At 41.0% G+C, this 23821-nt stretch overlaps 1 protein-coding gene and 1 long non-coding RNA gene across 3 annotated transcripts in view; one reads left to right on the forward strand and one right to left on the reverse strand.

Annotated features, from left to right (window-relative positions):
* The window catches only part of fbxo41 (F-box protein 41), a 45723-nt gene that overhangs the window by 11977 nt on the left and 9925 nt on the right, over positions 1-23821 (forward strand). For both annotated transcript variants that reach the window (XM_018695828.1, XM_051070592.1), the window contains 4 exons: positions 967-1196; positions 13532-13739; positions 17924-17997; positions 22138-22529. In XM_018695828.1, coding sequence (XP_018551344.1) covers positions 967-1196; positions 13532-13739; positions 17924-17997; positions 22138-22529 — 904 coding nt within the window. The remainder of the gene's footprint in view (positions 1-966; positions 1197-13531; positions 13740-17923; positions 17998-22137; positions 22530-23821) is intronic.
* LOC108896606 (uncharacterized) lies at positions 4-3983 on the reverse strand. Its single transcript, XR_001963139.1, has 3 exons — positions 3250-3983; positions 1762-1976; positions 4-516 (listed from the first exon to the last, which is right to left on the reverse strand). It is a non-coding gene; the product is annotated as an uncharacterized LOC108896606 (long non-coding RNA).

The following is a 23821-nucleotide window of genomic DNA, read 5'->3' on the forward strand; positions in this document are numbered from 1 at the left end:
CTATGATCATTTACCTTGTGAAAAGCTCTAGATGATGAACGTTTCTGACTTTGGCGCTCATCAGTGTTTGTGTCAAACATTGCATGGTGATATATGACCCACTCCCAACCCAGTGATCCAACCTTGGGAACCTGAAAATGAATAGAATAAAAGTGAGTGATTTGTAAGATATTATAATCACCTTAAAAATGTACACATAGGGGCTTTAACAGAAGAGTATTTAAAATATGTACTCACCAGAGGGAAGGAAGCAAGTACATGACTGACACCAATGAAGGGCAGGTGATTCATTAAGGAACTTAATCCCTGAAATAGGTGAGCTGCTCAGATAGCACCCCAAATCCATAAAACAGTGTATTTTGCTCCTGGTTTCCTGATTGATCTGCTCAGGCAGGTCACTGCAATGTCCAGAGGCACTGAAAGGAAACAGTCATCAACATTTGTTCTTACCCGAGGCTCTGAAACCACCAGCAGCAGCACTTCCTGCCGTCCTCAGTCTCCTTTGCAAACTTTGAGCTGTGCAGCAGAGGGAAAATTAATGAACTTGTCACAGGCATGCACTGAATCTGATCAGTTACACTTAAAATCAGTCTTACGACTTGTCAGTAACCAATGAGGAATAACTCAGATGGGAATAATGTGTCACCTATAGGAGTCCAGCAGCCCTTAAAATCAGGAAGTTCTTTGCTGACCAAAATTAGTTTATAGTGAATAACATTAATCATAAAAAGTGAAGACATCAGTAAGTTTTTAGCAGACAGAAAAGCTTTACTCTGCACTTTTTCCAAGTTTGGAGAAAGAAGCATGACAAAATATGGAGGCAAGTTATGGACGTGTAAGGTCACTGTTTGACTGAAACCTTTGTTAATGAATGTGTCAGTAACTGAAACATAGCACATCTAGTTGTGTTTCATATAACATGGTGATTATGGGCATTAAGAAGCTCAAGTGCCTCTTGTGTTGTAGGTGGAGCAGAAAATAGCGGCCCGTGTAGGCCGTCTTCAGGCAGAGCTGGAGAGGAAGAGCTCTGAGCTGGAGCGGGCCAAGCAAGAGAGTGAGCGGCTGAGCCAGGAGAAACAAGACCTGGAGGACAAGGCCTCCGAGCTCTCTCGGCAGGTGGACGTCTCTGTGGAAATGCTGGCAAACCTGAAACAAGATCTGGTGAACAAGGAGGCAGAACTCAACCACAAACAGCAGTAAGTGATGAAACACCTCCACGGATTTCTGGGAAAAACATTAAATTTTTTTGTGATGTGATTAATTGGCTTTAGAGTTGCAGTTTGATTGATGTCCATCAGCTCTGATGAGAATGATATAAATTAATTTCTTTTATACTAATTGCAAATATGGTATATTATGACAATTAGTGTGGTATACACTGGGACAGAACCACTGCTCCACACCTGCGAGTATGTGAGGTTCCATGAGGGTCCATGTGACGTAAATTTCATCAATGGAAGTTGTATGCAAACGTCCGCACACCCATCAATTTGTTGTGTGCACGAGGATTTATCTGTGTAGGTCTGCACACCAACTGCACATGCATCCTCCAAGCAGACTTGAAAGAGTTTAATATGAACAACTACACATCCTTGGTGTCCACAGCTGTCCATGAGCACATCCACAAAGGAATATATAAGGGAAAATATTTTAGGCTTAACTGTGGCTCTTTTATAAATCACATTATCATGCACACTCCCACTCCTCTCCTTCACCTCTACCTCTCTGTTGATAGTGTAATTCTCATTCATATCCACCCACCAGATGTGGTGTGCATCTGTCTCGCTGCTGTCTCCATGTGCCGCTGCCCTCCAGGGCTGGTTAGCTGCTCATGCTGAATGGAGGGTTGGACAGGAGCAGCTGGGTCGGCAACAGAGTTGTCTAGTTTCTCTCACGGTCTGACTCTCCGTCTCTCTCAGGCCGGTCCCTCCGTGAAACTGCCGCGCTGCTTCATGAAGTAGTTAAAAGTACGGCTGCTGTAAATAGAAGGAGGACTTGGATATAAATCACAGCGTGGTGATGCGAATTAGTGGTGGCTCTGAATCTGTCGAACATGATTTGGAGCTCTCCCACAGCATGGCACAAAGAGTGAGTAAGGCCAGGCTTTATTTCACTGATTTCCAGAGCTTTTATTGAAATTAATCCCGGGATGATTTATTGTGTGCTCCAAACATTGATACTATTTTTGGTTTGAGAAGCAATACGTAAAATATGTTATGTTATATTGAAGATAAGTCTATGTTGAAGTGAAAAATTATTTTTAAAAAATAACATCCTCTACCATTATATTTTATAAAGTGGTTTGCCCTTTTCCTCACTAATTAGGTTTTTAAAGATGTATGGCATTGAATTCCCATAAAAAATATTCCACGGATGTCAAACAGTCATCCAGTTTCTTATACATTATTAATGAGTGTTTGCAAAAGGGAATCATGAGGCGCGATAACAATCTAATGAGAAAAGAAAGGACTCTGAAGAATTCAATAGACTGGTTTTATCGTGTTAATTAGAAGAGCATAGTTAGTTGGAACATTTAGAGTATGTTTCTGTCAACTTGTATAGATTAATTTGTCGTGGCTTCTTTAAACACAAACACACACACTTTTCTTTGTGATGCCCGTTTTCTGAGTTAAGACAGGTCAGATCAGCAAGTGTTGACAAATGTCATGCGAGTCTCATATTATAGAACACCTCATATCTGCGCTGCGTCTTTATCTGTCAGGACAGCCAGCACTGTCCTTCTACCTTCTTCCTGGTTTTTATCACTTCTCCTCGGTCTCCTTATCAGGCCTGAGCGTCAACAGTCGGTCAGAGACAGAGAGGCACTTCCCAAGGCCTCTAATCTCGTCACAGGCACACCACTGCACACATCCCTGCACTATACATATGTGTGCGAGCGCTGTTCACTGATTTCTAAAGGCATTAGTGATAGCACACATGTAGTTTACGTATCCATTTAATGCGTATGTGTGCAGTAATTGTTGGTCACATAGGGCTGCGTTTTAGGTATTGATTCATCTTTTCATGATTTTTTATAAACAGAGAAAAGCAGCGACTCCTCATGTTTTGTTTGATAAGTAACTTAAACGACTAATTGATGATCACAGTATGAATTTATCAGTGCCACTTTAAATTGCAGTAGATAGGTTACATATACAGTAGTTTATCAGGTCGAAGCTACCTCACAAAAGTGTCATAAATCTCTTTGTATTTGATAGCATTATAAAAGAATCTGTATTTGTTTCTTACTCCACAGTCTTATGACAGACAGCTGAACTTGTAATCCAAGCTGACATGGTTGATCTTGTGACAGGATAACACAAAACAGCGTCTCATTGGTTTGAATGAGCAGAAGACAAATGTGCTTTTCTTCCATTCAGTCCCTCCTTTTTCTTGTAAAGGTTGCGGAGGCTGTGGTCATGTCCCCGAAACCTGGCAGCATCAAACCGGGAAGGTCATATCCTTAAAATCCTTGCCTGGGCTGTGTGACTGCCTCCGAGCCACGCCAGCAGACCCAATCTCCCCTTTTCTCTCTCTTTCTTTCTCTCTCTCTCTCTCTCTCTCTCTCTCTCTCTCACACACACACACACACACACACACACACACACACTTTTTCTGTGTCTGTCTCTCTGAGGAGAAGCTGGCAGTCAAACAGTAAGCTCATTCAAGGCTCTGAAATACAGAGCAGGTCTGAGATGGAAAAAGAGCATCACAGTCGGTGAATGTTCAGCAGGGTTGATGACTAAGCAGTAGTTAACAGACACAGAGCAGCCTATTGGCTTAAACGTGTCTGCCTAACAACCATATACACTCAGCTGATTTATTCTTTTTTAATCTTTGATTTTCGCCAGTGACTTTGGGGAGTCTGTGAAACTCGGCGCCCTTTCAAGGAGATATGCATCATTTTGTGCATCAGTGGTGTCAAATGCTAAAAATGTGAGTCACCTGCGAGTTGCTATGCGACCAGAGGAAACTCCTACAAACTGGGTTTTGTTGCTAGCAGAGCCGTGAATTAAAAGACGACAGTGACCTGATCATTTACGTGTTCTGAGCTCAGAAACTCAAGTGCAGTTGTTCATTTCAGTCCAGTCTCCATGATAATCTCAGCATCCACATAAACACACTACATTCTCATACTGTAACAGTCAGTGAGAATACATAATGATAAACATCACACCACAATGAAGCAGCTAAAACTGAATGACTAATAATGGAGTCTCTGAAGCATGGCTGTTAAGTGCTTTAATAGCAGCAGGAATAAACGAGAGCAGCTGTAATCAGCAGAAACTGGAGCCTGAGGAGAAATGAAAAATGGTGGGACGGTTATCTTCATCATTTCAGCTTGTTACAGATTCACTCAAATTAGAAAACAGACTCATTTTGCGTCTGTCACAGAAGTATGCCGACTATTGTTGTAATCTTTCCAACGATCAGCGATTGCTTGATGGCGTTCAGCGAGGTTTATTTGGATGTTGTAAAATGACTACAACTGCTAATAGGCTAATTGTCTTATTATTGTTCCAGTGGATCATCTTGAAGAGCTATTTCCAATTAACTTTGATCTCGTCTGTAGCATTTAATATGGCAGTTCAATTTGAGATCTGTTTCACACGTAGCACAAGGAGTTGATGGCTATCCTCACTGAGTGCTCCTGCAGGAGGGCATAATACTCCTAGAGGCTGCCAGATCATCAGCTGCCGCTCTTTTAATTCTTAATTATTCCTCTTCTCTGGGGAAAAGTTTGTATGAGATGTACAGCGGGTTGATACAGTATCATTTAGACCTGTGCAATATTTGCAATCCAGTGCATCAGCCTTGAAAAAAGTTGGACCTAAAATGATTGGACGGTTATATTTTGAGAATTATTAATTGTTTGAGACATTTTTCAAGCAAAAAAGCCAAACGTTGCCTCGTCCCAGCCTCTCAGTTTTCAGTACGACAGTAAAAATGAATATGTTTGGACTTTTCAACACATCTGCTTGAACTTTAGGAAATTGCGATGGGTATTTTTTCACTATCCTCTAAGACCAAACAAGCAGCAGATTCATATATAATAAACATAGCTGTCAGTTGCAGCCATACAACAAAAAACTTTCTCTGTGAAGCTCATAGTGTTGTATTTCTGCTGAGTTTGTGTCAAAATTGTGGTGATTTTTCTGGCTATACTTTATAGCAGTTTCATGTCAGACTGTATAATAATGTAATGTGTGTTGTGCCTAGTGAAGCACTAATCCAGCTGCTATTCCCCCCGGTAGCTATTCTGATACCTCAGCTCAGGGTACGGATCTGAAATCAATGCTCTCTTTCTCCAGGATTTTAAAACTGTGCACCCCACTGTGTGGAACTCATTGGGATCATTGTTATGTAAAGTAACTGATAGTGGAAACAGTGATTCCTGTAATGACTTTAAAAAATGGCCAATAGCCAGTCCACTTAACAAGATAGTTATCAATGCTGATATTGATCAAGCATATTAGGTGGGTGCACCTCTTAATTGTCCACTTCTCATAGAGGATAATGTGCAAACGGGGCAGACTCAGTGTTGCAGGATTGTGCAGGTGTTCGTGATATTGTGTCCAACCTCTGCATAGAGAAGAGGAGGGAGCAGTACAGAGAAAAATCCTGTCAGATTTTCATATCATATTCACACACACACTCACACACAGTGCTGCAGTAGGCCTCAACCCTGAGGCTTGATTTATTCCTACAGCCAGCTATGATAAAGTAAGAGTTCCCTGTGTAGCAATATGAAAGCTGGAGGCTGTAAAGGCACCACAGAACACGGAGGAGTCTTGCTATTTGCTGTCACTGTCGCTCCTTCAAGAAAAAAAAAAAACACATTCGTTCTTTAACTGAGCAGCAATCTTGAATGAAAAGTGAAGCTGTCAGGGCTGAGAGAGAACTTGCCTCATTAATGGCAGAGTCTGAGAGAGGGGAGCATGCAGCGTTAGCATGGCAAGACTTCTGAGGGCTTTCTGCTGAAATGAAATCAGAGTGCGAACGTGCTCTGCAGTATATCTACCGATGTGGACAGTGTGGGCCTGCCATAAAGATGGATGTAATCAAGGGTCTCTGTTTTTAATATAGATGTTAAAGTGTAGTGTATCTCAAATGAATGTCAAAGAATAAGACAATGGAGTGATAGTTATCCACACCCTGAGGAGCAGACGTCCTGTAAGCCAGTAAATAGTGTGGATGACGGTAAAATATTGCAGCGCTGATTCCAAACACACTGCACACTTCAAATGCATGAACAGAATGCATATACAGACCTTTTTTTAACCAAGCACAGTACCAAGTAACGAAGTTCAGCACAATTATCAATTGACAGGGATGTTATGCTTAAATGTGCATATATAGACACTGCATTCAGATTTCCAGAGGCGATATGAAGTGGCTTATAACAAGAAAGCGTTCTGCGCGTTCTTACATAACCCAGATTGTAGTGTATGTATGATACAGTGGATGTTTGCCCTCAGTTAGAGCAGGATTTATGGGCAGAGGGCTGTTCATGTTCATCATTAGATGGAAGAAACTGACATATGTGTCCTTGAGGCTGGATGAAATGATTTGAACAGGGAGGAAAAGGTAAACAGGAAGACTGATGCAGACACTCTTTCACTGGACGCATCTCTCTCCTTCTTTATTTTGTCAAGACAAGACATGAAAGGTTGAAGTAACCACTGCATGTTGCACTGTTCACTGTTGCATGGACTGGATGCTTGAAGAATCTACTGAGTGTTAGTACGTGTGTGGTGCTGTTCTTCACTTGAAACCTGATACTGAGACACTGCAGTCATGATTTTCTTCTTTTTCCTGAGCTGTCAAGCTGTCACAGAGCTGACTGAGTTCTGCTGGTGTGTTGAAATTCATGTATGGGTTAAAATAGTCCGCGCTAGAGCTGAAACGTTTAGCTGATTCAACTATTAGTCAATGATCAGAACATTAACCAGCAGCAGTTATTAGTTTTGTTTGAGCATTTAAGTTATTTTTCAAGCAAAAATGCCAAAAAAAATTCTGGGGCTCAGGTTCTCAAATGTGAAGATTTACTACTTTTCTCTGTTTTATGTCATTGTAGACTGAATATCTCTGAGTTTTGGTCTATTGTTTGGACAAAATAAGCAATTTTGGGAACTTGTGATTTTCACAATATTCTGACATGTATAGACTAAATAACTTGGAGATTAATTGATATTGCTGCAGTCCCACTGTGCACATTTCCCCCTACATTTCCTTGAATCTGTTGTCATTTTTCCCAATTTTGTTCCACTTGCATTTCCATTTTTCAGATAATGATTGCATCCACAACATCGCCGTCATTAAACATCCGAGGACAGATTCATTCTCTGTTTTTGAAATTCCGACAGCTGAATTTCAGGTGACACTCTCTCGCATAATGAGTCCATTTCTTTCTTCCATGCGTGTGGATATGCGCTCCATCATCACCTCGCAGTCCTATCCCTGGTTGACTCAGCCATTTTGTTTTAAATTTTGGGAGGACTGGCCGAGCCATAATAAAATATTTACTTTCCCCTGATTGATCTCAGCCAAGACCTGGATTAGTGGGTTCTTGGGAAACCAGTCATGCATTTCTATTCCTGAGGGGCTTTGAAAACACTACATTTCAGCCCGTGTCTCTTTCATCATCCCTCTTCTCTCACCCTTTCATCCCTGTCTGTCTCACATCTCCTCTCATGTCGCCATACTCTCTAGACAGCTCCTCATGCTGCCTCGCTTTGTGTCGTGATGCATTTTGTTGTGTGTGTGTGTGTGTGCGTGTGCGTGTGTGTGTGTGTGTAAATGCATACAAATATGTGACATTATGACATGAAAACACAATGTAGCATACTGAATCTGTCTTATCAAAAAAATCACTATATGATCCAGGTGTCAAAACAGAGCGACACATGAGCAGCTGTCCTTTGTTAAAGCAGAAAAAGCTTGTATTCACACGACATCCTCGTCTTCCTCATGAAGGCCTTTCAGTCAATCACTGCTGCTCTTAAATATTAATGAGGCATAATTTTGAATTAATGGCCAGAGATGATGACAACTGTGAAAGGAGGCTGACCAGTGATTGTAATTAACATTTAAACAGAATCTTTCAGAAGATCATGCCTTATTAATCATGCCTGTTACAGCTGGATGTCTTTGCTATACTGCACTATTTGTTATGGCTGTTAAGTAGAGGGGAAATGAAACATGGCTGGCTTAGCTATTCATTATTTCTCTGTGAACATGTAGCACTGTAGCTGCATCAGACATTCATTAAGGTTTCAAAGCCCGTTTTCATTGGTTTAATGAAAGAAATAACTGTAGCTTAGATTGTTGGTTTCAGACTCTCAGGGCCTAAATTTAGCGAGACTGGAGTGAAAGAATAAATTTTTCTTTTTTTCTTTTTTTTTCTGTTTCTTCTCCTGTTTTTTCTCCCAAGAGCTTCAAGAGGACAAGAGGACGTCAGATTTTAAATGCATACCCGACAAATATGCACCTTATTCCAGTCTATGTATACAGTAAGCTAAAATGTGCCTGGGTGATTTATCAGTCTGGCTCTGGTGAAGACTCAGACTTGAGCTATTAAGATCTAAAATAAGCATTTCATATCTGCCAGGAATTAATGGCTAAACACTGCACCTGCTGCAGTTTATCCTGCCCACCACATAACCCCATCTTAAATGTTGAATTGTCATTTTTACTTCAGTGTGAAAAAGCAAAACACAACATGTTAATAAGTGAGCTTTAGATGTTGTGGTAGGTGGATTTTGTTACCTTTGAACAGAGCCAGACTCACTGTTTCCCCTATTCTAATCTTTATGCTAAGCTAAGCTAACCAGCTGCATGTTTACCTGACAAATATGAGAGTGGTTTCAATCTGCTCATCCTCTCCCAAAATGTCACACTCTTCATTTAAGCTTGATGCTGTTACAAGATCCAGATCTTTATTTTAAGGCTGACTGTAATTTGTATGTTAAACAACAACAGCAAAGTGTGTGTGTGTATTCTAAAGTCTGTGTCTGGATGTTCAGTGTGTGTCTGTGTGTGGGTGTGTGTGAGATAGAAACAAAGATATTGAAAGCAGTCAAAACTCCAGGACACCTTCAGCGAACTGTGAACATGAGGGTCACAAATATGTGGTTCCCCCACCGCCCACCCATGACTGTGAGTAGAAGTGACGAGGGCGACGTCGCTGAGTCATTTTCTCAGGAATCACGCCCCAGACTAACAACCTGCATGTTCATCAACCAGAAAAGAAAAAAAAAAAAGATGGCGGTTTGCCTTTCCAGCTGCCCCCAGCATCCGGGTAAACACGCTGGCATGTTTGTCACCTTGAGGCTGTATTTCTGAGGTGTTGGAGTGAGTCATGCTGCAAGAGCAAAGTGTGTGTGTGTCTGTGTGTGTGTGTGTGTGTGTTGAAATTAGGATTGACAACAGGAAGCAGCCACATCCCATCTCTCTCCCCTCCTCTGTCAAACCTCCTGTGCTTTCGGCTTCCACATGACTGCAGATTTCTGTTTGCTGTCTGTTGCTTTAGCCTCTGCAGTGTGTTTTTTCTCACAGTCTTTGTGCCCATTCCCTCCTCCTCATGTGTTTTTATCAGCTTCAACTCCTGTTTCTTCTCTCCTCTTTATTTCTGGTTTTACCCCTTTCTCCTTGCGTGTCTCTCGGGATCTGGTGATTTTTTTTTTCTCTTCCTTTTCCTCCCCGCTGCCCACCCTCCACCATCTATCCGGTTCTCTCTGTCTCTTGCCTGATTCCCTTTCTTCCCCATTAGGATTTCCACGCTGAGCGAGGTTCGTTCAGTTGAGTGGTTAGACAGCCAGGCGGTCTGCTTCATCCGTGCATTTCTTCCTTACACAGGGAAAGAGAGGGAAAGGCTTTTCTGTGTTGCTTCCAACATGTTCCTCCCATAGGATGGGTGTGGCTGTCTCTGGTAACAACAAAAGCCTGATACAGTTTAATAATTGATTTCAACAAATTACATGAAAATTCAGATTGCCAGCACACAAAGGGTTTCATTTAGATTACATTCGGTACAAACCTGGCTCAACAGCTAGTCCATGTAGTCCTGAGAAAGATATATGTTACTCTACTGGAGTCTGAGCAGTCACGTTGTTCTCTATTTATTTATGTGAATAATGAGAGCAAAACTTTTGCCTTAGGCTGCTTAATCATACATCACATTAGGTACAGCTCTAATTATTTAATCAGAATAAATGATACTTGGAGTCGTTTATTGTGCACCGTAATGAGATGCATCATATACAGTAGGATGAATCAATGATATAATCTGTGGAGGCAGTTCACTAATTCATGCAATTTTGACATGAGCACTCCTACACCCAGCATCTGTCTTCCTGCATATTGATTATGTGTTTTTATCACCGCAGCAATTCACCAAAAACTGCCTAAAAAATTGGTGCATGATTAGACTGAGGAGTGTTCATATTTTGAATCTGTGAAATCCTGCAACTATTTCCAATATTGACTTTGAGTTTTGAGCAAATTCTCCATGTAATTTGATTATTTATGAAAGCCACTCTTGTGTTTAAATTGCACAAAGCAGATCGTATTCTTATCATTGCCTGGTTCTGCCATCCTTCAATCTCTCTCTCCCTTTAGGCAAGGCAAGTTTATTTGATACACAGAGGCAAGTCAAAACTCTTTACGTATTGCATTATAAATAAGCAGGAAATATTACCCAACACATTGCACCACAAATAGAGAGGATAGAAAGTGTTTTAAAGGCAATTAAAAAGGTAAAAGCAAAGAGATAAGTACTAGATAGTAAAAGACGTTAGTGCCCTGTGGATTACAAAGACTCCTTAAAGCTGCACTAGTATTTTCTTTTATATTAGAGATATAATGTGTAACATTTTTCTAATATTTTTAGTTGAAATATGCTCTAAAACATAATCTTAATATGGAGAGGTGCTGTGACCCAGACAGCCTGGCAGCAGTGCAGACATATTCTCATATTCTCATAGTTTTTGAGCAGAATCACAAAGAAAAGTCACTTGTCTCTGCAAATAAGCTCAGTTCTACAGAGCATTTTAGTATCTTAAAGCTCAGTGTTTTAGTTTTACAGCAGCTTTACAGTTTTGTTTCACTCTCATTGCCCTCATCAGAGTAGTTCCCAGCCATAGCAGGCAGCTGTTACGAGAGGAAAATCTCTGATGAACTGACTTTATGCTACTTATCCAGCACCAAACAGCAGAGAGATAAAGTTTCCAACTCGCTGGTGAACACAGTGCAGCATTAGGCTGCTGCTGAGGAGCCAGAGATTTCCCTCACGCTTTGGTGGAGACCAAAACAGAGCCACAGACGTCAGTGAATATTGGACTTAGAAATGAACACCAAACGAACTAATGTTGCTCTGTGTCTGCTGGATGTGTAAATAAGCAACTTTATATGGTAATACTGTTTCAGTGTTGTGTTCACAGTTTGTTTCACTGTCCCCAAGTGGCCAAACAATCAGTTAATGCTGCTTTAAGGTTCAGTCGAAGGCAGTAGAGAATGTTTTAACCTGGATTTAAAGAGGTTAAAGTTGGGGTAAGACTTAGAAGTGTCTTGGATGTTTGTTCTAGCCTTAGTGTCATTGATAATGCCCATTTTGTGCCCTCATGCAGTTGAAACTAGATCTTTTCTATCTTCAGTTTGTCCCTGCCGATCTATCTGATGTTGAAGTTTCTTTTTCATTTTCCAGAAGCAGTATGCAGTTTGCAGTTTGATGAAGATGAGATGGATGGAGTTTGGATCTGACACAGTTTATGTCCCAAACATACGCATTCTTCATGTTTTCACTGTGTATTTCCACAGTGAGCACTGTTATGGAAGTAAAGACAGTACAGTAATGGGCCTGTTTCAGTCACTTTCCAAAGTCATTTTATACGACGTAATAAGCCCAATGTAGATAAAAAAATCATGTTATATCACATTATGGGCAATTACCAAGAGAGAGCTCTAAACAAGATTGATTACAGACAGGAAGAGGAGAAGTTATGGCCACTTAATTGTCATATGATTTACTGATTAATTGATTATTTACTGACAGATGTGATAGCACTTCTGCTTCCATTTCTCCCCTACAGTCAAACACCTAGACTCATTTTGGAGTCTTTTTTTTTTTTGTAATCTTTGCCGGAAGATAAGAAAAGTTAACTATGCCAGACGCCAAACTATTTTTATCCCAGAATGTCCCCGTTTCAAGAACACTGGCTTTGAGTGTTGGTGCTGTTTTGAAATGATTGTGGATTGTGTAACAGCTGTAAGTGGTGAACATTTTACAGTAGTCGTTTCATAAAAGCGCCCTCCAATCAACCTCCTTCATACACCGTGTATCAAAACAAGTGCTTGTATGAGAAGAGTTCACACTAGAGATGAGCAGCTTGGTTTATTTCACGACATGCTAAAGATGTTTGAAGGGAGAAAACAGACGAAACCCGACCAATTTAAACTGGAGGAGCACAGATTTTATGTCCCTGTTCCCTGTCTCCAGTGACAGTCTGAACCTTCCTTTGGGTTTGTCAAGGTCAGACGACTGATTTGCCTTGTTAAGCTCTCCTGACTGCATTGTTTAGACAGCAGAGGCTCAGGCTGTTTATAAGGACACAAACAGAGATACATAAGGGAAAAAAAAGAGAAAAAAAGACGCCTGCAGCTTATGGGAATTGTGGAAGTCCCACATGGAGGCAGTTCCGCATTAACAGGCATGAAGAAAAAGGAAAACTCTGCCGAAGAGGGGATGTGAGATTTTGAGTCGGGTGTTGGCAAGATATTCTGATACAACAAAGTGTGTGTGGATGTGAAAAGTATTATTAGTAGTGTTATTTTGGAACTTATACCAAGTCAAGGCCAGTTTCCATCACTGCAGAGGCTGCTCATTGGTACTGGACATGAGGGACAGTTTATATAATTCATAATCCAAGCTTAAACTTATTGAGTTAATGTGATCTGACTGATTACATCTGAACATTCAGGAATTTTTATCACCGGACCGATTGCCGTCATCCATAGTTTTTTCAGATGATACGAATAGAACCACTGCAGGGAGAGCTAGAAATACATGCCGAGCAGGCTGCAGACGACTACTAACGTTCTCTGAATTCCTGGTTTGTTTGCCTCTGTATCTGGGTAACACACTGTCCCTTAAAGTGACGGGAACTTGGCCCTCCTGTGCCTGCGGTATAAATATCCAGCTGCTCTCTCGCCCTCCATTTCTCTACTCTCTACTCTCTCCCTCTCTCTCTCTCTCTCCCCCTCTCCCCCTTTGTGTTTGAATTGTGTATTTATCTCTGTCACCAACCCTCAGCGTGCGTAGTCTCCATGCAGAAAGGGCAGCGCAGCAGCTGGTGTGTGTACGTGAGAGAGGTTTTGACAAACTATGGGGGGGGGGGGGGGTTGCCCCCTGTTGTTTGCCCCCTGATGACACAGACTTACAAATCAACTATACGAGAGTATAACCCCCCCCAGGTTAAAGAATGTGTCAATAATACTGTCCCCCCCATCCCACCCCGCCTCCCTTTGCCCACAGGGAGGTCGCCCAGATCGACCAGTTCCTTCAGGAGACGGCGGCGCGGGAAGCCAACGCCAAAGTGCGTCTGCAGCAGTTCATTGAGGAGCTGCTGGACCGAGCCGACCGCGCAGAGAAGCAGCTGCAGATCATCAGCAGCTGTGGCACCACGCCGAACGGCAGCCTGGGACGCTGCAGCCTCCAGGCCTCAAAGGGCAACGGACGCCAGGTGAGCATCTTTGAAGTTGCACTCCGAATTTGACTTCATTTTTATTGATGATATCAAAGACAACAAAACACAATGTAGATGTGTGTCAGCCGCACATAACGGCATCAGCTACAAATATTTTTAAAATGCTGAATTGATCCTGATCACATTTGATTCCATGATAATATAGAAAGAGACAGAAAAATATTCCTTTCAAATCACAAGCTGTTTTAGCTGACACATTTTAATCGTCATAATAAATCAGACAACTGACTTGTAGGTCAGAATAACTGACTAACTTCTGAATACTTCTTTTATATTTAAAGTTTTTAGTTAAAGTTTTTCCTCAGAGTGCTACTCCCAGCTTTCCGACAGAGAGAGCTTTTCCTTGACGGAGCTTTTGAATAGTGTATAAGCATTGATTATACTGAGTAATGTCCCTGTAATGCACCACAGGTCGAACCCATAATAGACTTTAAGATACCTGAGACAAGAAGTCCACTCGCCTTTGAAAAGCTAAAGGGCAGTAACCACTCGTTTTGTTCATCAATAAACTCGTACTAGATCAGAATCTCACTGCAAACACGAGACAAGAATGTGTGATTGGAGATAGAAAATGGAAGTACAATAGAGTACTTACTCGCACAATGAATGTGTGTTTAATGTCACCTGCAAGCTGAGGGTTTGTGAGTAGAGCAGGGGATCATGAGAGTGTTTATGTTGAGTGTGTTGTGAACGTGTGAATGAGGTGTTTAACTCAATTACCTCATTTGTTGCACTTTGTTTTCCAGGAATCAGACACCTTTTACCTGTTATTAGTTTGACTTTAATTAAACCTTGCAGAAAGGTTTTGTTTTTTTTAAATAATGCAAAATAATATGGAAACAACATGCCTGCGTAATGGATTTAGGCTTTGTTTATATTCATACACTGTTACATCCTTGACACTGTTTTTTGACTTTCACTTGTGTGTTTGTAAGTTTCTCTCATTCAGTTTGTCTAAATGAGATTTTTAATGCATAGCACTTTTGAGTCAAAAGAAATGTGATAAACAGCTTTTCCTCCCAAGTTTGGAGATAAGAGTGAAGTATTTTTTTCTTTAATCTTTCCCTTAAGTTCAAAATTTTGCTTTTAGCTGTTTGATAAATAAATACAGGCCCAGAGCTTTTAGCCATTCAAGTCTTTCCACACGAAACTCAGAAATCCATTTCCATTTCTTTCTTTGTTGCCTCAAAACACACTCTTGTCTGAAATAGTGGGTGCTGTAGTGTTACATGTAAGAGTTCTCATAATTGGACCTAAACCAAACCCTGAAAAACAGCCTCAGACCAAAAGTACGCTAAGGAATATCAGCAGGGATGTCTACATATATTTGACCATAAAGTGTATCTACGGTGTTTTGTTTTGTAATCAGGTTTTTACAAGGTGAACTGGAGACTTGATTCCCGTCTGTTTAGTATTCAGCATCAAAAACAGTGGAAATAGTGTGGCTCTGTAGCAGACTACATCCTGACCAGAGAGTGCACTCACATAAAAAGCTGCCTCATGCTCCGGAAAGCGGAGATCAGCTCTTTGTCTCCAGGCTCTAACACAGCTTCCACCGTGGCACTTTTCTCCCCTGCTTTGCATTATTACACAATGATTTAAAAAAAAAAAAAAAAGTAAAAGTGGACATTTTCTGTTCTTAAAAATGTCACTTATTCAAATTATTATCCAACACCTCTTGAAAAAAAAAAAAAAAAGAGGCGACCTGTTTCACATTGCACAAATGTGTGTGCTGCCATGGAAACCGGTTCTTGCTCTCACTCAAGGTTTCAACATGATTTTGAATCAGATGTAATGTGGCACAGATCTGCCCGAGAGAAATTTGCTGTTTCATTTTCGCTTATTATTTGAGTGATCCTCGGTGAAAAATCTTCTCCTCAGATCACAATCACTCAGTGCAAAGATAACAAGATGCCTCTTGTTGTACAGAGATGCCTTAAATAGTTTTAATGGCATTTTACTTGCAAACAAAAATTCGATCTTTGCATCCCTCTGTCTCAATCTACATCTGTCCTGTGACTGATGTGAACTGCTGCCTAAATTCAGACGTGATCTCTTTGGATTTAAACATCAGTCAATTTCTGATGTCTCTGTGCTCGTGTGAGGTTCAAGGACTGTGAATAATCAACATGACAAGTACAAGTGTGGAGACACACACTGGTTTGCACTTTGTTAAACTATCCAGGGGAAACCCAGAGATGTCACCCAGCTAACCACACCACCTTCACAACCTGACTCTCCATCCTTCTGTCAAGGCATCAGCAAAGGTCGCCCTCACCCCCGAGGAGACGGGCTGTAGAGCCACAGAGGTATTTTTAGGACTGACAGTTAGAGAGGGTATGGGCGACTTGTTTCCTGCTCACTCTTTAGTTCAGTCCAAGGTGGATCTAATGCATTTCATCAAAGGAAGTGAGGTTCTGTAGTGTGTTATAAACCTTTGGCTCTGTAACAAGGAGAGAACAAGAAGCAGAAATAGAGAAAGAATTGAGTTTAGACTGAGCTGAATTCACCAGATTGGAGACTGGAGTCGTTTTATTCTGTGCATTTCTGGGAGATTTGTCCCTGCTCTGCCTTTACTGCAGACTGGCCAGGAACGAGAGCCATGGATGGTGTGTTTGCCTGTTTCCTCCTTGGTCCATTTCCACTGGCGCTAAGCCAGAAACAAGCTGTGTGAGTAAAGCAGAGAAAAAGAGAGAGAGAGAAAGAAAGAGAGAGAGGGAGTGACAGTGTCTGTGTTCGTGCACATTTTCCCTCTGTGGCGCGTTGCCAGTCTGGTACACAGAGTTCCACCTGGCACTACTTCACACACACATAGATATATGCACACGTACAAACACTACACACAGCATACTTCAATGCACAGGCTGCTCTGAGTGCTGTGTGTGAAGGAGCGACTAGGAGGATTTTGCTCTCAGGCAAATAGAATGAGTGAGAGTCAGATGGCACACCCACTACCAGATACACTTAAAAATTTGCACCTGCTTTCAAAGCTTCAGCCAAAAAAATTTTTTTTAGGTTGTAGGAAAGATACTGAGAGTTTTTCTGTAGCTAGAGTCAGGGGTGAAGGATGTTTGACGGTCAGCCACTCTGCCCATCCAAAACTTGATATTTGTCATTGATACTAATGACCCCCCCCCCCCCCTGCTTTTGGTGACCCCCTGACCTCCTGTAGCATCACTATTAGGCCAAAAGTTTCACATCATGGCTCCTCCTTCCTGTACGGTCACCTTCAGGTCAAATCGTCACATTTGGACATAAGATATTGCCGTGTAGTTGAAGGATTTGTTGTAGCTGTTCATGATCCTAAACAATGATTTCAAATGACAACACCAGGTCAAAATGATAAGGTATTCACTGCATTTCCATGAAATTATCTGGAGTCCCCAGAAAACGTATCTTGAAGTTTTTTAGCTCTCCTCCAATGTCAACATGGGTCCAGACTTTTACAAGACAAGAAATACCAGAGAATTACTCCTTCCCATTTGGAACATTTCATTAGATTCTGTCTTGTGCCCAATGACAAAGTGACCATGGTAGTCTCAAGAATCTTCCTCTTCTCTGAATGATCATCATTTACTCAGATGCTTTAATCAGCTGTACTGCATATATTCAAATCTGTAAACTGAAGTGAGATGAAAGCACAACAACAACAACACAAAACTACACAGAAATGCCTTTAATTAGAAGACAAATTGTGTTGCTCGTTTCAGTCTTGATCATATTCTTTATATTCTTCATTTTACCAACATCTGAGGTGTCAGAGATCGTTTGAAATATGCTCAGAAAACTGCCCCATGATAACTGTAAAATAGGCTACTGTTTTGTTTGGTTTTTTGATTTTATTCCCTTTCCTGTAGGAAGCAGTCTTCATTTTTATATGTTTGATAATGACATTAACAGTATTTTGTGGTTTAGCTTTAGTTTACTGTCTTTATTATATTTTTGGAATATTTTAACGAGCATTGCACTTGGAATGAATGATACAGGCAGAGCATCAGTCGTCACCTATTCTTCAGGCGGTTATACAACAATACAACAACCCTATGTCTGTGTAAATGATATTAGAACCAAGGGCACATCTAAGGAAGCTATGAATACTGAGTCATTTTAATAATAACACTTTCCTTTGTTTCCTTCCGAACTCTTCTTTCTCTCTCCAGAGAAACTCCAGCCTCTCTGGGAGCACAAGAGGCATGTACCAGGTGTCAGACCGACGTTCCTCACCCAGCACAGGGTAAGTCAGCACCCTGCTTCTGCTCCACATTTATAGACGATTTCACACCTTGTCAGACCTCAAGTACCTTGAGTCTAAAATGTAAACCATTCAAAAGACCTTTGTGCCATAAGGAGCTTTATGATACAAGTGAGAACCCTCGCTCACTGATACTCTTAACCACCAGGTAGATGGATTACCCAAGCTCTTAGTTGCTATGTTACATGTGACGTAATTAGGAGTCATTTGTTGTGTATATGCAGTATTCTTTAGTTAATAATAATATTGCTATATTACTTGATGGTCAGCTGTTTGGGGAGCTGTCTGTATGTTCTGTGGTTCAGCTGGAGATTTTGTGGCTCTTGGCTGTCAGATGAATTTGGTGCACCTCATCTCTCTTACCTTGTGAGAGCCACTGTGGTGAAACACAATCTGTCAGTTATGTATAAATATAACAGAACCCCTGGAGCTGCAAAGCTTTTAACCACCATCTACTGTGCAAGCTGCCCCTAACCTTTGGGGTACAGCTTGTCAGTCCAGTGTATAAATGTTTGTCAGAGCAGCGGTAGCAGTTACACTACCTCAGAAAAACAATGAAAACATTGGAAGTGTTGTGGTTACAACTTGTTTGACTTGTACCTGAACTTCAAAATCAAGACAGTATATTGTATTTATGTCTACAAACAGTGCAGTGCATCTCAGCAGATACAGAACATTATGTTTATACAACACTTAAGTACTAAGTCAATAGATTAATTGTTGAATAGATTAGTTGTTCAACAGCAATCAGCAATTTTTACATTCAGTGAATCGTGAATCATTTATAAATTAAAGTTGCTGATCAATTCGCTGGTTCCATCCTCTCAAATGTGAGGATTTGCTGCATTTCCCTGTTTTAAAGCAGCTACTTGTAAGTTTTTGCAGTCACTACATGTTAAACTTTAGCATTAGCAGCTGTTTACTGACCAGTCTAGAAGAAATGTTGTTGAGTTTAGCAGACTTAATTCCTTTACTCACCAAGAGCTGCCTCCAGTGGTGGAAAGCAGTGGAAGTATTTTGCTTCACATTTTATCACTTGCTTTTTTCCTACTGAATTTAGCATGCTAACCAGCTAGCCCTGGGCCTGGCCGGCTGTGTCATCACTTTCTGATAGCGACTCATTGTATCCTATCATTGTAACTCATTGTATTGTAAGTACAACGATGGTTGAAGCTCTTGGAAAGTGATTGTGACCACTGCCCCCTTCTGGCAAGAAACCATGTTTGGTGGCAGAGAAAAGTTACAAATAGCTCCTTTAATGTAAATTGTATATGTTTTGAGGTATAAATTTACCTCAGACTCCTGAGGACTTTTTTCTTTTCATTATTTTGTGATATTTAGAGTAAAGGATTTATTAATAATGAAAATGACTGTTAGCTGCAGACCCTCACACATATTTTGATTAATATTGAGAATAGTGTGACTCCATGCTTTTTCACACACTGACATCCACATTACGATATTTATTATGTAGAATAGTATCGGACATGTGATACGTGATGGAATAGATCTTTAGTCAGAGACCATCACTCAGTAGCAGCGTTGAGATGCAGGTTGGACGTCTCTCTGTGTGAGGTGTGACTTCAGTATTTCTGGGTCTCTGCTGGAGCTTTCACACACATGGTCGTGCCATAATACCCTGACTAACACAGCTGTCATCCCCAGTTGGTATGAGAATGTGTTTCCTAATGTGACGTCACACAGAACCCCATCAGGCCTTCCCCATTGAATCACTGATGGTGTGACACCCACAACAACCGTCTCAGCCTTCTGCCTCAGGTTATTAATAGCTCTTCATGCAGATATCAAGATATTGTTGCCACTAATTGTAGTAGAGGTCATAATCTGAAATGTGACACAGTTTTAGTGATTTATTGATATTGATCACAGCAGATATTTACGCAACAACCATGAGTCCACATGCGTCAGTTTTGCACCAAAATGCCTCACACAGTTTGCCTTTTTTGCTTTTTAAATCTCTTTAATGATGTTTTTTTATACATAATACTAATTGTAACAATTTCTATACATATTAGTTTAATCCAAAATATATTAGAAGTATCCTCTTAAAATTTCTACATCTGTTTTGTTTACGCTCCTGTGCTCCCATTCCTCTCCAAACAACATAGAAAATCAGTGTAAGGGCTTCTGTTGTGAATGTGATCTGTGTGAGAACAATCAGGACATAGAATCTTACTTATTATTGATAAGTCTGTTCATATTGATCTGCACCTTAGGAAACAACTCAGGTAGTGAGATAAGAGGAGGAGTTGATGTGTTTCTTCCACTGATCATTGAGTTGTTTTATATTTACTCTCTGATGCTACTTTGCATTCTGGATGCACACACTGAAATCATTAATTAGAAGTCACTACAGTAATCACAAGCTTCTCATGATTGGTATCAGTTCATATGCTATGTCTTGCTATTGATTTAATGCTGACAAAACACTATTATCAGGTTACTGCTTTACAGCCGGCTCATTAGCCTGAAATGTGCGCCGCCTCTGTCCCTGTCCCACTTTAGATTGTTAAAACCATAAACAAAGAGCACTGTTGTGGTTTCTACACAATCTGAATTCAAATTTGTGTGTTTCGTACACATGTATTTCATCTTCTGCGCATCCTTTTCACCTGCGAGTACTGATAAGAGCTACCTGCAGGATCACCTTTGATTCGCTTTTATTCCTACAATGATTCATGCAGATGCTTTGACTCTCCTTATTATGCTGAGAGAAAAGAGGATGGAGTACTGAGAAGGAAGAAAGAGAAAGAAAGAAAGAAAAATGTCCTACTTTTTGAGAGCCTGATATTTGTAACTGCTCATTACTTGTGTTGGCAGGGAGGTTATTTTAGGTACTGTCGCAGTACGTATGTACAAAAGCTGCCCTCATTCTACAATAAATCCTCTGAAATGCAGCTGCTCTTTGTCAGTCATACACTACTGTACCTATTTGTGGTTCATTTTAGTTTCAGAAGAGGTTCAGTGCAACCACTTATCTCAAATTAAATACCAACACTGCTGTTTTCCTCAGTGTGCTGGGTCGAGAGGACTGAACCAAATAATCAGAAGAATCAAATGAACAGGTCACCTAAGGAGCAGGTGGAACAGTGCTGCTTTTTCATGAGTGTGTCGTTAGATATCGTATATAAGTTCAGTATCTGCTCTAGGTTATAAGTTTTATCTTCCTCAAGTGTAAATTAGAAGCATCTCTGCATAAATAATTAACTCTCTGAAAACATGACGAGATCATCAACATCAAAATGAGATAAAACACAAATATCTGATTCTGCTGTCATTGTATTAGAAGTAGTAAAAAAGTGAGAGTGTTTGCAACAGTTATTAGCATCCAACGATCTTGGATCACGTTTGGCGTGATTGTGATATTCTGTGATATCAAGAGTAGATCTGTTCCTGTGTCTGTACAGCCAGTATGAAGCTGCCTGTTAGCTTAGCATAAAGACTGAAATATGGGGGAACAGCTAGTCTGGCCCTGTCGAAACATAACAAACTCTTTGTACCAGCAGCACTCAGTTTTTATGCATCACATACCTGCAACAAAAAGAAAACTTAACGTCTGCTCCAGCTCATAGCCCTTTAAATCAAGGCTTCTGCCTCTCATTAAATTGAATTACTGACTGTTTATTCATATGGTGCACTGTACTGTAATATTAATCTGTCCTTTTCTATTCTGGCTATTTTTTAAATTCTTTTTTAATCACTTTTTTATATGTTTCCTTTTATATTGTCTTGCTCTTTTTTTATATCTTGTCTGGAAGCCTTTTATGTCTCTTATAAAGCACTTTGAGTTGCTTTGCTGTTGCAGAGGTGCCATATAAATAAACCTGCCTCTAAAGGTCACTAATTAACATGTCGTCTTGTTTGTTTAGTCTGTAGAAAAGAAAGGAAAGAAGAATTAAAGTGTAAAATGATAGGTTGTGGTTTTACCAATGTTTAAGTGAAAGACTATTTCTTGGCAGAGTGCAGTGAGTTCCTGAAGCTTCCGCTGGTTGCCACCAACAGTCCTTTATCCTGTCAAAAAACAAACAAACAACAACAACAACAAAAATTAATTCAGTCATCATTTGATATATGTCACTTCCCCCTCTCTTTTGCCTGCAGAGCGTCAGGGCGCATCAAGTCCGTCTCACAGGGATCTGGAGGTTATGACAGTGACAGCGTGGAGATGCATCCCATGGAGGACTGTCCCGAAGCTCAGTACTATCACATGCAGTGCCGGCTGGGTGAGGGGGCTTACGAGCGCTCCCCCGGATGTGGCGGCGGCGGCGGCTCCAGAAACTGGGGTCTCCGTAAACAGGCCATCCAAAACTGGCAGCGACGGCCTTACAGGAACAGCACCGAAGGCGAGGAGGGGGACGTGTCGGACGTGGGCTCCCGGACCACCGAGTCCGAAGTGGAGATGTGGGAACAAGAGAGGAGAGCTGTGGCTGAAGTCCAGCAGTCTGCCGCGCCCTATCCTCACCACGGCAGGGCGGGATACCGGCCCAGCGCAGGTAAGAGCTGTCTCTGTGAAGTTATTCAGAGCAGTAGAGCTGGTTATTCTTAGAAGTACACACACCGTATCTCACACACTCTCACCAGTCTAACATCCAGGCAGTGGCTCAGACACACGGGAGCCAGGATTCACAGAATAAAGGTTCTGTAATGACTCCCATAAGAGCAGTGACTGATGTGTATCTAGGTCAGGTTGAGTTGCAGGCGCTCTGTTCTTGCAGGAGCTGTGTCACTGACCAGAGATCAGTCTACGAAACTACGTGTGGATCAGACATGAGCATATATGGTAAACTTGGAGGGATGAGACCCCATATCTGCTGCGAGTGTGTAGACACAACAATGTAAACACTTCAAGAAAAACGACTACACAAACACTCTTTTCCTTATACAATTCCTAACCAGTTATAAATCAACAATAAAGCAACAGTAGAAACCTTCCAAAGTTAGACAGTTTTTGTGGAGATGGTGTTAGTTATTATCGTGTGAAGGCCACAAAACGTGGCTAAAAGGCTGGGAAACAGATGTGTTGCCGTGGTCAAGAATGAATGTGCAGTTTTGGTTTGTAGGGTTGAAGTGATAGCTGCAGACTACAAGGTTAATGAGATTTAATCAAACTCCAAAAGCCCATGTGGAAATATAGTTTGAATTTGGTAAATTTGACACTGAACAAAAGAAATGTTATTTCTCTGTTCTTAATAGATGTTGTTTATGTATTTGTGTCATGTGCTCTTGATTTTATATTAAATGTTTTATTAAAAACAATCAAACAAACACACACGGTTTAAGACTGATAAGTTCTACTAATTGGCATGCAGCCTATTATGAGCCACCTTGGCTGCAGTGATCACAGTTGTGATTTAACCAGCTGAAGTCACAAGGTGTTGTATTTTGGTTTTGTGTCAATTGTAGATGATACAGTCATACAGCACATAGCAGTAAGTCCTATACTCTCTCTGATCTGTGTCTTTGCTAGACGTTGAACATATTTGAACACTATTTGTCTGTTGTATCATCTCAGTTTCTCCTCTCATACTAAGCTTTGCAATCTACGACTGAGCCAAGTTAGACAGCCAACCGTGCCCGCACATTTCTCCAGATCCACCACAGATTGTACATCTCTCTGTTAACTTCCTGCCCTGCCAAGATCCTTAAACTCACTGCTGCTGCTGCTCTCTGTTTTTTCTCCACCTGCTGTTGGGTTTCTTCTAAATACTAGGTGGGCCCCGGTGGTCAGGGAGGGAGCGAAACTGGGCCAGAGCCCTATGACAGATTCATATAAAGTGTTTTGACC

Source organism: Lates calcarifer, linkage group LG5 (genome assembly GCF_001640805.2).
Source record: "Lates calcarifer isolate ASB-BC8 linkage group LG5, TLL_Latcal_v3, whole genome shotgun sequence".
NCBI lineage: Eukaryota > Metazoa > Chordata > Actinopteri > Centropomidae > Lates > Lates calcarifer.